The sequence below is a fragment of the Maniola hyperantus genome, chromosome 8, assembly GCF_902806685.2.
Source record: "Maniola hyperantus chromosome 8, iAphHyp1.2, whole genome shotgun sequence".
In the NCBI taxonomy this organism is placed as follows: domain Eukaryota; kingdom Metazoa; phylum Arthropoda; class Insecta; order Lepidoptera; family Nymphalidae; genus Maniola; species Maniola hyperantus.
Window position 1 is genome coordinate 7303974 of NC_048543.1, and position 18489 is coordinate 7322462.

The 18489-nt window shown below is 37.0% G+C and overlaps 1 protein-coding gene across 2 annotated transcripts in view; it reads left to right on the top strand.

The window, feature by feature from the left end:
* Positions 1-1127: 1127 nt before the first annotated feature.
* The window catches only part of ft (cadherin-related tumor suppressor fat), a 155915-nt gene continuing 138553 nt past the window's right edge, over positions 1128-18489 (top strand). For both annotated transcript variants that reach the window (XM_069500366.1, XM_034971433.2), the window contains exon 1: positions 1128-6313. In XM_069500366.1, coding sequence (XP_069356467.1) covers positions 1160-6313 — 5154 coding nt within the window. In that variant the 5' untranslated portion in view covers positions 1128-1159. The remainder of the gene's footprint in view (positions 6314-18489) is intronic.

Genomic DNA, 18489 nt, shown 5'->3' on the forward strand with positions numbered 1-18489 from the left:
CAAACCTAGAACCACTATAATAATGCTGATAAAGTAGCCGGCAAGAAATGTTGTACGTCGACCTTTAGAATGAGAGATACAGAAATATTACTGAAATAGTGTAATAGTTGAGATGCCTACTTATTTGAATAAATTATTTATCAGTGGATTATAGCTCAAAATTTTGTGAAATGTAAATACATTGTAATGTCACCAATAATATACCTAGAACCGCTATAACAATGCTCATAATTACAATGAATTGATTTGCGTACAAAAGACATCAACGCGCCAAAGGTATAGATATAAATATAATAGGTAGGTAGCTAAAATAATTAATTTTATAATATGGTTCAATGCAACTAAGTGTTTCAATTTCTACGGTAGGCGTTATTTTTTTAGATTTATACCTAGCTCCAGTATTTAAATTATTGAGTTATATTATTTTAGGAGATTTTTATAACTTCCTATCTTATAACTTTGTAATTTTTGTAAAATAACTTAAATAGAAATACTGATAGTTATATTAATTACACAAGGAAAGTGTTAACTATACGTGGCCTACTACAGCAGCCTTATTAAAAATATTTTACTGCATCAATGATAATAATAAGTGTCTTTTGAACAATAAATAGTAGAATCCTTGGGCGGACATTATCTCTGCATCATCATCCCGCAGCTACGGTCTGAGCTTTAAAGCTGCGGGGAGGTTCGAGGCACAAGGAGGGTCGCGGGGCGGCGAGAAAGCCTCCGCCCGCCGCGCCAGTACCGTGCCGAGCGCGTCGCAACCTGCATGCCCGTCCCGTTGCGAAAACAACACTACAAACTGACAATAACTTGACTGGATAGTGTTATTAAACTGTGATATCTTTCCGTACTCTACGTTTTAACGTTCTATGTATGAAGTGTATGGAGTTTTAGTTGAATAAACCAACATTGCGACCTGTAACTGGTGTAAATAGTGAGTGTCACGTGTGTTTACGAATGAATGTGACGGCGTAGGCGCAACGGCGGGTCGCACTTTCTGTGAGATATTCGTGCTCGCGCAGGTCGTCGCGGCCATGTTGCATACCTGAGCAGAGCGAGCGCGCGGCACTGCGCGAACGGGACACAGTAAGAGTTTCAGTTGCGGGTAAATTTCGCTGAAGGAGAGCATCTGTGCGATGTTATTACCAGTGTCATGACAAGGATGGGGCGGTGGCACGTGGTGCTGGCCGTGCTGGCGCTGCTTTCCGGCGCGGGCGCTGGCGCCGCCGCCGAACAGATGCAGTCTCGCGCCGTGGACACCGGTGTCGACCTTCGCGTGCCAGAGGCTCAACCTATAGGAACGTTTGTTGGAAAGATACCAATCAAACCTGGTTTCACCTATCGTTTTAATGAGCCTCCGAAAGAGTTCATCCTGGATTCAGTATCTGGTGAGATAAAAACTAATGTGATTCTTGATCGTGAAAAAGTGGATCGTTATGCGTTTGTAGTTCTATCGAGTCAGCCTACTTATCCTATTGAAGTTCGACTTCGTGTAACGGATGTCAATGACAACTTTCCAGAGTTCCCTGAACCGATTATAGCCGTAGCATTTTCAGAAAGTGCGGCTCCAGGAACGAAGTTGTTGTTAGATGCAGCAACTGACATGGATTTGGGAGAAAATGGAATAGCAAATGATTACAGAATTATAGATGGTGATAATGAAGGGAAATTTCGCTTAAATGTTACTGTAAATCCGAGCGGACAAACTTCCTACCTACACTTGGAAACGACGGGCAAGTTAGATAGAGAAACAAATGATTTTTATGTCTTAAATATATCAGCACGGGATGGCGGAAGCCCGCCAAAGTACGGGTACCTACAAGTAAATGTTACTATTTTAGATGTAAATGATAACCCGCCAATATTTGATCAAAGTGACTTTTCTGTGTCTCTCAACGAAAGTGTACCACCTGGAACTACAGTTCTAAAAGTAACTGCAACAGATAGTGATTTGGGTGACAATAGTAAAATTACCTATGAAGTTACTGATACAGAAAAACAGTTTGCAGTGGATCCAGAATCCGGAGTTATAACAACTACAAAGAAATTAAACTGTCCAAAGTATTGCAGCAATACGACGTGTAATATGACCTGTGTTTTGACTGTTATAGCCAAGGATCATGGGGTACCGCGACAAGATGCACGAACGTATGTAACTGTTAATCTTATTGATGCAAATGACCATGACCCAGTTATTACCTTTACTTATGTACCCCCGACGGCAAACTTTGCTACAGTCGATGAAAATGCCAAGAATGGATCACTTGTTGCTGCAATAACTGTAACTGATTTAGATGCAGGATTAAATGGTATTACAAGTGTGAAAATTGTATCCGGAAATGAACTCAATCATTTTCGTCTAGAAAACTCGAGTAGTGTTTATATCGTCCATGTTAACGGAATTTTAGACAGGGAAGAAATAAGTAAATACAATTTGAGTGTGGTTGCTACTGATCAGGGTGTACCTTCACGCACCACCACTGCATTTCTTGTAATTCACGTTAATGACGTAAACGACCATGAACCAGTATTTGAAAAGTCTGAATATTCAACAGTGTTAAGTGAACTAGCTCCATCTGGTACATATGTGGCTGGTATTACAGCGTCCGATGAAGATTCAGGTGTTAATGCTGAAATTTTCTATGATTTTAATGATGGAAATCAACAACAATGGTTTTTCATTGATCATCTCACGGGTTTAGTAACAACAAGGTCAGTATTAGATAGAGAGATCCAAGGTACTGTAGAATTAAATGTGTCAGCTAGGGATGGCGGACCTAATCCCAAATGGGCATATACGAGACTTAAAATAACAATATTAGATGAAAATGATGAAGCGCCTACTTTTCCACAATCTCAGATCAATGCAACTCTTCCTGAAAACGTGAAACCTATTAAAGAAATTCTCATACTAACTGCATCCGATTATGATCAAGGAACAAATGGATCTGTGTCTTATTATCTATCGTCAAATGTTGAACGGAAATATCCTAATACTTTTATATTAGATGCTATAACTGGACAATTAAGTGCGGCTATAGAATTGGACAGAGAAAAAATTCCCTTGTATGAGATTCAAGTAGTTGCTAAAGATCAAGGATACCCTCCTCAGTTATCTACGGCTACAGTATTTCTTAAAGTTCTTGATGTTAATGACAATGACCCAGTGTTTTACCCTAAAAGATATTTTGAAAGTATAAGGGAAGACATGAATCCTGGGTCAACGATCCTTCAAGTAAAAGCTCAGGACTTAGATGAAGGAGAAAATGCTAAGATTATGTATAAAATTGAAAGTGGAGGGGATGGGTATTTTGATATTGATCCAAATAGTGGAAAAATAATTTTACAAAAAGATTTCCGCAAAGCACCTAAAGCAATATATTCTCTAAGAATATCATGTCAAGATAGAGGTAATAGAAGAGCTACTGAAAATGCCATTGTTGAAATAATAAAAGCTTCACAACGTAAAAACTTGGAGTTTGAGGGCTATAATGGTTATAATTTTAAAATAGTGGAAGATGAAGGAACAATGAAAACTCAGCTCGGCCGGTTTGTAGGTAAAGTGAATACTAGAACATCAAGTGATACAATCTTGTATTATTTAATAGATGGTGATCAGAAACATGTATTTAAAATAGATGAAAAAAGTGGCATAATTACAACTGCATCAAATATTGACCGCGAAGATAAAATGACGTATAACTTAAAAATTATGGCCAAAAGTGGTCAAACATTTGGATTTACAACGGTGAATATTTCTATATTAGATGTTAATGACAATTATCCGATTTTTATAGAAGGAAAAGATGAAATATTTATACCTGAAAACATGGCGGTTGGACAAGAAGTTTATTTTGCTAGAGCCACAGACCATGATTCAGGATCAAATAGAACAGTTTCATATAGTTTAAGTTACAACGTAGATAACAGTTTTCGCATATCAGATACCACTGGCGTTATATATTTAAACAAAGCTATTACAAGTGAGCCAGGATCAATTTTACCAATCGAAGTAACTGCTACTGATAATGGAAGACCAGTACTTGCAACTAAACATACAATATCGGCCATAGTAAAAGATGTGAATGATCACACTCCTGTGTTTGATCATACTTCCTACGAAACTTCATTATTAGAATCAACTGTTGTGAATACAAGATTTTTTGCTATATCGGCATCAGATGCTGACTTAGGGCTTAATGGTAGAATATCCTATGAAATTATTGAGGGTAATATGGACGGAAAATTTGGCGTGTTCCCTGATGGTTATCTATATGTGAGAAGTTCACTTGATAGAGAAGAGAGAGATTACTATTCCTTGTCAATAATAGCATCTGATCATGGAAAGCCTCCAAGATCATCACAGGTTCCAGTTGTAATTCACGTTTTAGACGAAAATGATAACAGTCCGCAGTTTACTAATACAACTTTTATATTCAAAATTAAAGAAAATGAACCAGCCGATACTTTTGTGGGAAAATTAACAGCAACAGATAAAGACATTGGACGAAATGCTGAACTGACTTTCAGTTTACCTATAGTTCAAAATGATTTTAGAATCGATTCAAGAAACGGGTTCATTAGAACTCTGAAAACTTTTGACAGAGAGAGTTTATCACAAAACACTGGACAAAATTACATTACATTGACTGTTACAGTAAGTGACAATGGAAAAGTAAAGTTGTCTGATTCAGTTCGAGTTACCATATATATTACTGACGTAAATGACAATGCTCCAATTTTTACTAGAACGCCATATTCAGTAGAAGTTTCTGAAGGAGCTGATGTTGGCGCTTCCATAATGAGAGTATATTCTTTAGATGCTGATGAAGGTCTTAATGGAGATATTTACTATAAACTTATTGGAGGTGACGACCTTGGAAAATTTATGCTTGATGAAGCCACTGGTCAACTATCTATTAATAAGCCTCTAGATCGAGAAACAGTAGATCGTTATACACTCACCATAATGGCTCATGATTCAGGACTAGCTATACGTCTTTCTTCTACAGCAACTATAAGTATTGATGTATTGGACGAGAACGACAATGCACCCATTTTCACACAAACTCAAATGAAAGTTTCAGTTTTAGAAACAGAACCTGTTAATAAAAAAATTATTCAGTTCTACGCTAATGATGCAGATTTAGGTATAAATAATGAGTTGCAATTTACCATTACATCAGGCAATAGAAAAGAAGCATTTTTTATAGACAGCTATTCTGGAGAATTGTTTCTTCATAAGCATTTGGATTACGAAGATTTAACTTCCTATGTTTTGAATATAACAGCAACGGATAATGGAAGCCCGAGTCTTTCTTCGAGCATTTCATTTATAGTTAACGTAATCGATGCGAATGATAATGCACCCATTTTTACTAACACTGCTATTGTGCGACAAATAAGAGAGGGTATTCCAACGCATACTCCAATAGTTACAGTTACAGCGGAAGATCCAGATTCAGGTTTAAATGGAAAAGTTTATTACTCAATCACGCATCAAGATCCCAATGATGGGAGACGAAATTTTGCAATAAATAATATCACAGGAGTCATTCACACTTTATTACCTATTGATAGAGAAAGCACTGACACATTTAGGATAACTGTTGTTGCTTATGACAGAGCTGAACCTGCCTCATTGAGACTTTCTGCAGAGAAACTAGTAACAGTTATTGTTGAAGATATTAATGATAACGCACCAGTTTTCGTCTCTATGAACGCTGCTGTCATAAATTCTGAAAGATTAGGACGAAGTTTAAATCGTGGAATTTTCATAATGAATGTTTTGGCTCGTGATATGGATTCTGGAACAAATGGGCTAGTTACATATAAGCTGATTCATGGTGGTAATGATATTTTTGATTTGCATAGAAGTAATGGTGCATTGACTTTGCGCTATCCTCCCGCCATGCCTGATGCCAGATGGAATCTTGTTATTAAAGCTACAGATGAAGCAGTGCTGAGTGAACAAAGAAGCACGGAAACATATTTGACTGTTATAATGGGTGGGACAGAGTTAGAGGGTATTACGTGGACAAACGTTGGGTCTATTTCGGTGGCTGAGAATGAACCAGCTGGAACTCCTGTGCTAAATATGACTAACAACTATAAAGGTGGCTTAGAATATTATATAGTGAATGTGACTGGTGATAAAAAACAAGTGGACAGGTTGTTTGATATAGATTCCTCTCTAGGTATCTTGTCCACAGCTGTAACTCTAGATAGAGAAGCAGGTGTTGATCGATATGAAGTAGAAGTCTGTGCCGTTTCTTCTGGGACTCCACTGCAATCTACTACTACTAAGGTAATATTTCAAGATCTTTTTTAAATAAATCAAATTATAAAATAAGTGTTGTAAAAGGCACCGACTGGTGTGACAGATGTCGCGATTAAAGCATATTCGAATGAGTATGGGTAGGTTTTGTTTATTTTAATGCGGACAATCCAATTAACTTCGTACAATCGTCGGTAGAAGACAAAACATCGGCACCATACTGTTGTCGAAATAAAAATAAATTTAAAAACGAATGCTCGTTAGCGTACGTCGGATGGCAGAGTCTAATCGGAGACTCTAAATTAACGATAAGCCGCGTCTCGCAACGAAATCTCAACGTTCGTTCTGAAACATTCGAAAGATTAAATGAAACATGAATTTTGTTTGTAATTTGTTTGTTTCATGCTTACTTTGTGCAATAATTAATAGGAACTTTAATAAAATTATAAACATTATGTATCTGTTTTAAATAATTTCAGTAGCATAGCGGCGGTTACGCACTCATCCGATCCGGGTCCGTGAAAATACGTTCCTTTTTGTTTTGTATGGTAGCTAATGACGTATGTCGTAGATATTTTTCATATCCGTACTTTCATGGATTCGGATCGATTGATGTCTGTAAGGGTATTTGTTTTATAACATGTATAGTAGGTACATATAGGTACTATCCAATGATATTATACACATAATACATGCAATTTAAACTTATATATATCACAATAATATACAAATTATGCTTGGACTTTATTCAAAATCAATAAAAACGTAATAACAAACTCGGAAAGGAAGGAATTTACGCTACAAGGTAAATGTACCATTTTAAGTTTGAAGAAATGTTATAAAAAGCAAAATCCTATAAAGTATGCTCGTAAACCTCTCGTTGGATTATGGTTACGATAATGCCTTTACTCTTTGTCACATAAAAGTTGAACCTGAGACTTTGGCCTTAAAAAACATTTATTACACTGGGGTTGAAAATTTTAAAACATTATTGTTCTGTAAGCATAAAATCAGCCCGGGTAGACGTACACAACTTTTATTTTACTACTAGATGATAGACTTCATCCGCGTGCATATAAATATAAATTTACAAATTATTTTTGGAATCTTAAAATAAGATGTTTTTAACGATACGATAACCTAAGAAAGGGCTAGCATTTAATTTAAAATATCAGAAAAATAAAAAGGTATTCAAAACTCGAATCGAGTTCGTAATACGTTCCAAATATCTTATTTAATCGAACTAACCCTATTGACCGTAGAGTGCTTGAGTGTCACTCTTAATACACTGTAATTTTAGGGTTCCGTAACTCAAAATTGAACACTTACAGGATCACTAGATGATGCCTGCACCTTCGTCCGCGTAAGTTTCAGTTTTTTAAAAATCCTGTGGCTGTAGATCCACTTTTTAATTTTCCAAAACAAAAGTAGCTTATGTTCTTCCTAGGAATGAAAGCTATGAGTCAAACAAAACTGGTTAAACGAATGGGTCATGAAAAGCAAGCAGGCCAACAGACAGACAGAAACACTTTCGGATTTTGTTGCGCGTCCAACAGTCCGTGTGTCAAAGCTGTTTTTTTCCAAATTGGCTTGAGGTAACAACCTGATATCGAGTACTGAAGGCATAATGATGCGTATATTTTGTAAACTAAAAACTCCTACACACTGACTGATCATCAAACCTTAGGGTACTTCCTGGTGATCTACGATTTAGAACGTAGGTCTTGTAGTTTTTTTTTTAAATTCAGCCACAAGTTAACTCTTGATCTCACCTGGTCGAAAGTGATGATGCACTCTAAGATGGAAGCGGGCTAACCTGGAAGGGGTGTGGCAGTTTTTATTAAACCCATGCCCTTTGGTTTCTACACGGCATCGTACCGGAACGCTAAATCGCTTGGCGGCACGGCTTTGCCGATAGGGTGGTAACTAGCCGCGGCTGAAGCCTCCCACCAGATCAGACCAGAAATTAAGAAATTACAAAATTCCAAACCACTGCCAGGAATCGAACCCGGTACCTCCCACTAATAAGACCGCGCTGCTTACAACTGCGCCAGGGAGGTCGTCAAAATTAGATAATAAAAATAAGTGAAAAAAAGGAAATCAATAATTTTGAATCCAATATTGGCATAATATACAATGTGTAAAACAATTACGGAGCCATCTCAGAGCACGAATCCTACTCGCTCTTTTTCAACATCTTTTTTGATGTAGGTACACAGAGGTATTTTTTAGCACATTTGCTCATAAAAGTCTTATAAGAAATCTTTATGTTTATCGATTCTGATTTTGTGTTAGCAGGAAACGAGTTTTTAACAATAAATTGTTCAAAGATATTACAGTTTTTACCAGTTTAGAAAAAGATTATTACATGAAACCAACTTTATCGTACAACCTTTGCAAGTAAAAGCCTGTTAATAAAAGATTTAAAAAAAAACCTTTGCAAAAAAAGGAAATATAATAATAATCGGTTCAGATTTAAATGACTTATGGAGTAACATCGTCAAAAATTTTAATTGCCTATCCCGAAAGAGCCATTTTTTGGGATGAATTGTATGTAAACTACCTAAAATGTACAAGTACCTATTAGTTTTATGTACATGCCAAATTGCAATGAAATCCATTCATTCAGTAGTTTATAAGCAGATGGGTCAGTGTAATTATAAAAACCGGCCAAGTGCGAGTCAGGCTCGCGCACCGAGGATTCCGTACTACAGTCGTATTTTTTCGACATCTTGCACGATAATTCAAACACTATGATGTATAAAAATAAATAAAAATCTATTTTAGAATGCACAGGTAAAACCCTTTTATATGATACCCCACTTGATATAGTTATCTTACTTCGAAAATTATTAGTTTTCTATTATTAGTTCTACTAACTATTAGTTCTACTTCTTCGTTACTAATTATTAGTTCATGACCACAATTTTTTGTGTGTGCGCGAGTAATCGCTCGTCGCACTTGCACACTCGCTTATAGCCCGGCGACTAAACTATCGAAGCTACACACTCGCTTCCCGCTGATCGCCAACTCTTTTAAGTTTCTAGTTCTACGTCATCGTTCATCGTCGGCGGTCGGACCACTGCCTGAGTCTTTTTGATAACAACTTACTGACTACTAAGCTGAGCATGATGAGCTTTGCCTACCTAAAATTTTAATATCTTAATTTTTAATCCATACTTTCGCATTTATAATATTGGTATGGACTAATATTATAAATGCGAAAGTGTGTCTGTCTGTCTGTCTGCTAGCTTTTCACGGCTCAACCGTTCAACCGATTTTGATGAAATTTAGTACATAGATAGCTTATATCCCGGGGAAGGACATAGGCTACTTTTCATCCCGAGAAATTGAAGAGTTTCCACGGGATTTTTAAAAACCTAAATCCACGCGTACAAAGTCGCGGGCATCAGCTAGTCAATAATAATACTCAATCATATTATTTATTCAAACACAATGGTACTTACTCTACCATACTTTATACACACCAACTGGTTTTTAAAAGTGAATTGGCAATAATATTATTTGTGTTATGATTATATGAGAGAAGATCGATTTAAGGTAGACCGGGGAGAGGGGTGACTATCAACTGACATCGAAAGCGCATTAGGGCGCCAGCCTGCATTCCCCAGTCTGATTTATTCAACGCGCTCCCGGCGCGGGCATCGACACTCACCTTAATGAACGTACAGGTTACGTTATACTGTGAAATAGCTTTCATTATTTCACGCCAATACTAATAGTCTTGTGTCTACGCATTGCGTATAAGAGCTTGTACACATATGAATTTTTAAATTGTAAATAAAAAAATATAAGAGAAATAGGTCCTGCTCTACCTTTGTACATAATATGCCTAAAGATTCGTTTACACCAGAGCAACACAGAGCAACATTGCGGCATGCCTCACAGTCGCATCTCTACATAGTATAAAATAAAGTCACTTCCCGCGTCTGTATGTATGTATAAACGCGTAGATCTTTTAAACTACACAACGGATTTTAAAGCGGTTTTCACTAAGAGATAGAGTGATTCAAGAGGAAGGTTTATAGCTATAGTTTAATTCTCAAAAAATTAGAAATCCCTAGAGAATTTGAAGTAATGTGAATTAGGTCGGAAAAAATCCTCTCATTTGAGAGTTTCCGAGGCAACTACACCTCAATGACACCACATTAGTATCTACATTGCACCTATGCGAAGCCGGGGCGGGTCGCTAGTATTATATAACTAGTAGTAGATAATAGTATATTTAGTCTATCATATTATAATAAGTCAATGGTCGTACCGTAATATTCCAATTTTACAGCACGATAATAATATGATCTAGGTATAAAATAGACTACCGTATGCTGATTAAAGGTCGCAAAATTTATGTTTCCAATTGTAGCATGCCTCATTGTCGCATGTTCTTGTTTCGGCGTAAAACAGCCGTAATACAATATTTTAAGTAATAAACAAAGTCGCCGACGTCGCTGATTTAGCATTGGGAATTTTAACGTATTAGCATTTTTGTTTTTATCTACAAATTTATTGATTGGGACGAGTGTGCTCGTTGGAAGAGAACTTTGGATGTTAAATCAGCATTTATTTCAACCTGTTACGTTGTCTAATGCTTTTTGAGGCACAATTGATAACGAGTTTGGGTGGCGTGTCCCTTAAAAGCCTTATCGAGAGAGAAAAAAGTCACTTAGGTACCTTATACTTTCCGTCCCCAATGGATTAGAGCACGCATCGGTGACGGAGTTATTTTAAGGCTTGATTTGTGGAATTAAATGCAGCGTTAGTTATGTTGTCGTCACTGAACATTTGTTATCACACGAAAAGTTAAAAAACTCTGTTTAAGAAATATACTTTACTAGATACATACCAACTTTAATCGACTGGAATTAGCTTTCTAAAAATCCGATTTTGTTCCATCTAAAAAACTCAAGTTATCTCCGTATTAGCGAAATTAGCGTTTTTAAAAATCCAATGGGAAGTCTTTGATTTTCCGGGATAAAATCGATAGCGTATGTCAGTCTCTGGAATGGCAAGCTACCTCTGTAACAATTTTGACCTAATCGGTTTAACTCATGGGTCGTGAAAACGTAGCAGACAGACACTTTCTCATTTATAAAGGTAATTTAATATTTATTAAGTGGTGTTATAATTGACCCTCACCGGACATCGAGCGAGCCTAATTAGAACCTACTTATGAGTATAAACCTTCGTGAAATGTTTCGATTTACAATGAATCCGTATTGAATCGCCCTGAGAGTTAGGTACCTACCAATTTTTTTTTCAATAGTAAAGATACCGAAGGTGAAGGTTTCTAAATTAGCTTTGTTCCTTTCAGACTCAGTCGTGCGATCAATTAGAAAAATAGTTGGTCTCGGAGAGAGTTGATGTTACTCGATATGATAGATACAGCGTGCTCCAATTTAGTGTTTAATCGTATTCTACAAGAAGTGAGGTCAAGGAAAGTTACAACTGCCCTGAATCAGTTAATTATGAGGATGCCCCCGACTTTATTCGCTTGGATTTAGGTTTTAAAATCCCGTTGAAACTCTTTGATTTACCGGGATAAAAAGTAGTATTTATCACTCTTCATGTCTTTAACTATATAGCTATTAAGCAGCGTATAGGCGTTATTTTTTGCATGTGCACATAATATGTGCACGTGCATAAAAATCACGTCTATACGTTGCTTTATTCGTCGGCGACGTGATTGAAGGACAAAGCAACAAACAAACATACTTTCGCATTTAAAATATTGGTAGTATGATAATAGATTCAACTTGTATCCATACTAATTATGTCTAATATAGTAATAAAAGTATCTGTCTGTTAATTTTGACGGCCCATTCGCTTAACCAATTTTGACGACAGAGATAGCTTGCATCTCGAAGAGAATAGCTTTTTTTATCCCAGGAAATCAAAATTTCCCACGGAATTTTTTAACTAAATTTATCCATGCGGATGTAGTCTTGAGCATCATCTAGTAATTTATAACTGAATTAACTACTCGTCTTGACATTCAGAGCAAGTAAGCTAAGGTTGTAGTGTAAAAATATTACCTAATGCATTTTATTCATTAGGGCTGAGAGTTGGATCCAGAAATTCGGAAACAAGGACTGTCGATTAAAAAAAAATTTGCAAATCCGTCCAGAAACCTCGAAAAAATCGATGTTACATACCTACTTTAAAAGAACGGGTCGAATGAGAACCACCTCCTTTTTGAAAGTCGGTTTAAAAATTTATGATGCAAATTAGGTATAAGGTACCTACGAATACTTACAGGTACTTTAGGTACTTACATACATTTTAACAAACCAATCGGGCTCATTATCTTGAGACATCTACCTAGGTTTATAATTTCCAATATCGAAAGCTATCACAACATTTTAACAACAGATTGTTCCCTGACAGTCTACTGTGGCCGCTTTCTTATCACTCGAGAGTGGTGACCAGTTCAACGCGACCTGCCTCGCCTCCAGACGCCCTTCACCAAGTTTCGAGCGGGGACTGGTATCGCTGACTGTCACAGATCAAGTTTAATTGGACAACTTCTATGTGTGCATTCATGTGGAGCTAAACCGGTTTCTAGTAAGCTTGATGCTTTCTACGTCATAGGTATTATACATTGGTGTTTTATGTATGACTAGTTATGAGCGTAGAGTGTACTTCATAAGTTTGAACGTCTTGTACCTACCTATCTACTAAGTTTATTATGATTTGATGGAAACGGTTTTGTACCGTCATTTTTATTATCTGGTTCTCTTAGATTATAGCTGTGATCAAAGATTTGTTTAGGATATGGCCTAACTATTTAAATGCTAAGGCAAAAATTTACAGTTCTGATAGATTCTCGGCGCTCTGTTTGCGTCGATATTAATGGCGTTGTTTTAGTGCGGGCTTTAGAATTAGATTAAGGATCTATGAATTGCGTGAGAGAGGACGTCGCTGCTAGTACCTACCTATATCGGACCCGTTAATTTACTGAGCTTGCGTTTCAAGGTAGCAGGCGACAGTAGAAGTTTTATCAGGGATTTGATAAAGCGTGCAGTTTTAAGAATAGGTAGTAGGTAGGTAGTTTCCCGCTACCAAACGTTCTAATGTTTATCTTTAAGTGGTAGTTTTATAAAGAACTTGATGATACCGCGACTTCATCTGTTCGGGTTTTAGTTTTTTGAACATCCCGTGGTAGATTTTCCGGGACAGAAGTTGGTAGCCTGTCCTCCTCCGGGTTTACCTATCATGTAAACCAACCTAACATTGGAGAAATCGTCGTAGCCTAGGGTCCGAATTTCGTGACTACGCCAGTCGCTTGACGTAATCGGCTGGCGTGCTGTGGTCAAAAGATTACATAATAATTTGTAGACTTGACCCTTTTTTCGGAAATACCTACTTCTATCATTCAAGTATAGTACCTTTTGGCTGTATGTGTAAACGAACCGTCAACGAGTCAACCTATCACCAATGTAAAATAGTATAAGTACTATCATTATAACTACGTATACATACCTAATCGTGAACTTACAAAATAAAGAAAATAATACTCGTTTATTATACTGGCAGCACGTTATCGCGCGTTATTTTCGGTTGCCAATAGCTATTAAATGGGCATTACTGCCACCTGTAAGTTAGGCCTCGCAAAACTTACGCCTCCGCGACGTTTCACCGCAAAATTGATTCCCTGATGCTATCTAACCTCCCGAGGGAATGGATAAATAAATACTTTACGATAATCTCAAGAGATCTGAGACAGGCCAGAATTACAGCTCGCTGGATATATTATTGCATTTTAATTCCGAGCCTGGCACTCCTCCGTCGCATTATGATTGTATGATTTACAGTAAGTAGGTAGGTACCTATAGTTACCTCCTAATATCGCACGCTTTTGATATTAAAGTGTCTGAATTAAAAATGAGTCTTTTATAAATTGTAATAGATAAGCTGTGATAGACTAGTGGTTAGGACGTCCGCCTTTTAATCGGAGGTCGGGGGTTCGATCCCGGGCACGCACCTCTAACTTTTCGGAGTTATGTGCGTTTTGATTAATTAAATATAGATTAATAGATTAATTAAATATTAAATAAGGTAACTTGCATGCCTGAGAGTTCTCCATAGTGTTTTCAAATGTGTGTGAAGTCTACCAATCCGCATATGGCCAGCGTGGTAGACTGTGGCCAAAACCCTTCTCACTCTGAGAGGAGACCCGATGCTCTGTAGTGAGCATATTAATTATGTCCGAATAAAAAGCGAAGCGCTAGTTGCAAAAATATGTTTTTCGCGATTTGCCAAAAAATTCCATAGTCTCCATTCTAGCTAGCTTTTCACGGCCCAACCGATTTTGATGAAATTTGGTAGGTACAGAGTTAGCTTACATACCGGGGACGGACAAAGGCTACTTTTATCCCGGAAAATCAAAGATTCCCACGGGATTTTTAAGAAACCTAAATCTACGCGGACGAAGTCGCGGGCATCATCTAGTATTTTTATAAATTCGGTCACTACATATTATTGTACCGATCGTTATAACTGCATACAGGGTGTAATCAGAACGCTGTCAAAAACGAAGACAGGACATAGCACTGATACCACAAAAAAAACGCGAACAAATAATCAAAAAATCCTATAATTTGTAAAAGTTCACGATATATTGCAAATATATAAAAGGAAAAGGTGACTGACTGACTGATCTATCAACGCACAGTTCAAACTACTGGACGGATCGGGCTGGGCATGCAGATAGCTATTATGACGTAGGCATCCGCTAAGAAAGGATTTTTGAAAATTCAACCCCTAAGGGGGTGAAATAGGGGTTTGAAATTTGTGGAGTCCACGCGGACGAAGTCGTGAGCATAAGCTAGTTGCAAATAAAATATACTAAATGCTGACTAAGCACTGAATTAGTTCTATTCAACTTAGCAGTTTTATACTTATTCGAAATCTAAATCACTATTGAACATGGGTAACCGGTAAATCGAATTCGTAGGATTATTGGTCTAAGGAAATTTTATTTTAAAATGGTAGTAGTTAAGGCGTGGTATGTTGGCATTTCCTGGGAAGGCTTGCATACCATAGAATAGTAGATTGTGGCACGAAACATATCTATTATCTATTGTAACATCTATTTTAATAAGGTACAATCAAGAAGTCAATAAATAAATAATAACTAGCTTATGCTCGCGACTTCGTACGCGTAGACTACACAAATTTCAAACCCCTATTTCACCCTCTTAAGGGTTGAAATTTCAAAAATCCTTTCATAGCGGATTGCTACGTCATAGTAGCTATCTGCATGCCAAATTTCAGCTCGATCCGTCCAGTAGTTTGAGCTGTGCGTTGAGAGATCAGTCAGTCCCCTTTTTCATTTTATATACTTACTAGATGATGCCCGCGACTTCGTCCGCGTGGATTTAGGTTTTTGAAAATCCCGTAGGAACTTTTTAATTTTCCGGGATAAAAAGTAGCCTATGTCCTTCCTCGGGATGCAAGCTATCTCTGTACCAAATTTCGTCAAAATCGGTTAAACGGTTGAGCCGTGAAAAGCTAGCAGACAGACAGACAGACAGACACATTTTCGCATTTATAATATTATAGTATGGATGGATATGAAGCAATTTCTTACCAACGAAGCGTAGGTTCTCCTTACCTACTTCACGTTTATAATGTGGATTTAAAAGGAAATGAGAGAGGAAGAGTAAGGGAATGTGCCATTTTTTATTAGAAAGGGCCATAAAGTTTACTGTTAAGTAAAAAAACGGCCAAGTGCGGCCAGACTCGCGCACTGAGGGGTTCCGTACTACTATAATAATAATAATGTTATTTATTTCAGGCAAATTGTACCCATATTATTACAGAGGTGAAATATAAAATTAAATTAAAATTTAGATTCTAAGGTAAAAAATCAATATTTGTTTGGTGTACTATCATATTCTGGTGTGTTTAGTGGCAGTATTCGTGAATCGCTCTTTATATCTTCTAAACACCAAACCAGAAGGCCAAAACAGTCTTACATTCTAAAACGCTTGCCTATCTAGGCAAGTACTATCAGAAATAAGAAGCTTCTTCTTCGTCGTAAATCTCTTGGTAGAACGGCTGTGGTTATCACAAAGCAATTTCTTTGAGGGCAGATGTTGTATGCATCACGAGCATTCACGACTTTGCCCAGTTCCTGCTGGGCGACAGCCTAGTAGGTACTATACTAGTATTATGGGCGACTTTCCTCGGTCTCTGGTGCCCTCCTCGGTCGATCTTGTCGCACAATGGAGTCACTCTTGCGCCGTGGAAAGGTTCTTGGAGTAGATATAGAGACGTTCCCGTTGGTACGAAATTCGGTCCATGAAACTCCTAGCATTCGACTCCAGCATCACATCTCTAAAGTCTAAACGATCAATGTTCTTCTCGACTAGTCGCAAAGTGTACGTCTCCGCAGTGTTTAAAATATGGGAAAAACAAGAAACCCTATACAAACTCCAATACCACTCATTATGTCATCATACACTTAAATTTTTGATACGTCTTATGAGTACGGGATAAAGGATTGTACTATTATATCTTCTCAAATTTTGCTTTGTTATATCATTGATGCGAAAAAAGCGGCATCTCTCCTGCAGCGCTTACGTACCAGCGACAACCGCATCCTAAAGGAAATTGCGGCCAGGCCCGACTGTCCCATACTACACCACTGTGTGGCAATAGCTATTGGGTCAGTAAAATAAAATTAATTGTACCTACCCATTAATGAACTAACAATACTAACTTACTAATTAAGGAAAAAATTGTAACTAACATACTAACAATCTATGGATGGAAACGTCCGAAATAAACATTTATTTATTTATTTATTGAGGTACCTACTTACCTGCCTATTAACATATTTTAAACACTACCTACTTTGTATAGTTAAGTTATGCAACAAAAATACAACCAGCATGAAAACACAATATACCTAAATTAAATAACTTTATGATCGTCATAAGAAACACATTTTAATACATTCTATAACATCACCGTGACTCTACCTAAAAGAGGTCCCCTAATTAGCGTTTTAACACCTAAATTTAAATATAAAATGTATAAGCAATATGGAGACGAGTCGATTCTCGCCTTTCCCGGCAAAATCTCGTTTACGTACAACGATACAAGTTGTAAAATGCAAATGGCCTAGTGAAATTGTTAGAATCTTCCGCCCACATATGGAACTTCCCGTTACCTTTTCAAAATACCTTATTTACCTTTTAATACGTTTATTATAATTATCAAAGACAATAGGAACCCGAAAATTCCAAGGACTATTGTGCGACAAGGCTTTCTTGTGAATGACATTAACAGGGGGGCACTGTTTGAGAACAAAGGCTTAGAATATTCAAACAAGAACAAAGGGGGCACTTGACGTCAACGTTAGTTCCGGTTTTCGCCACGCGCCAAGATAGCCTTGTCGCACTGTAAAATCGTACTTCTGACTTTGCATTTGACACATAGAGTGCATTCTCAAAATTTATGCAATAATAGATTCGTGAATATAGGTAAGTAGGTACACAAAATGTCAAATCGCTATAGTGATTATATACTCTTTGATCGCTATGATATTTAAAAACCGGCCAAGTGCAAGTCAGGCTCGCGCAATGAGGGTTCCATACTACAGTCGTATTTTTTCGACATTTTGCACGATAATTCAAAAACTATGATGCATAAAAATAAATAAAAATCTGTTTTAGAATGTACAGTTGAAGACCTTTCATATGATACCCCACTTGATATAGTCACTCACTTCGAAAGTTGAAAATACTAATTATTAGTTCATGACCACAATAAATTTTTTTTTGTGTGATCTAACCCTAAATTCGCGGTTTTCAGATTTCTCCCCAAATGTCAGCTATAAGATCTACCTACCTGCCAAATTTCATGATTCTAGGTCAACGGGAAGTACCCTGTAGGTTTCTTCACAGACAGACAGACAGAGAGACAGACAGACAATATTTAGAACACCTTGCTTACCTATCCTATACTTCTACTATCTATACCTACTGTTATGTGTATGATAAATAAACATGATTTCACTTTTTATTACAGTTATAGAAACACCACTAGTTTTGACATGAAATACTTACTTAAAATAAAATGAAATAAGTACTTAAAACTCAGTTACATACTTATTTGTTGTATTATTTTCAAATATTATATAATATACTGTGAAACCGTTTCCAGAAAGAAATAAGACT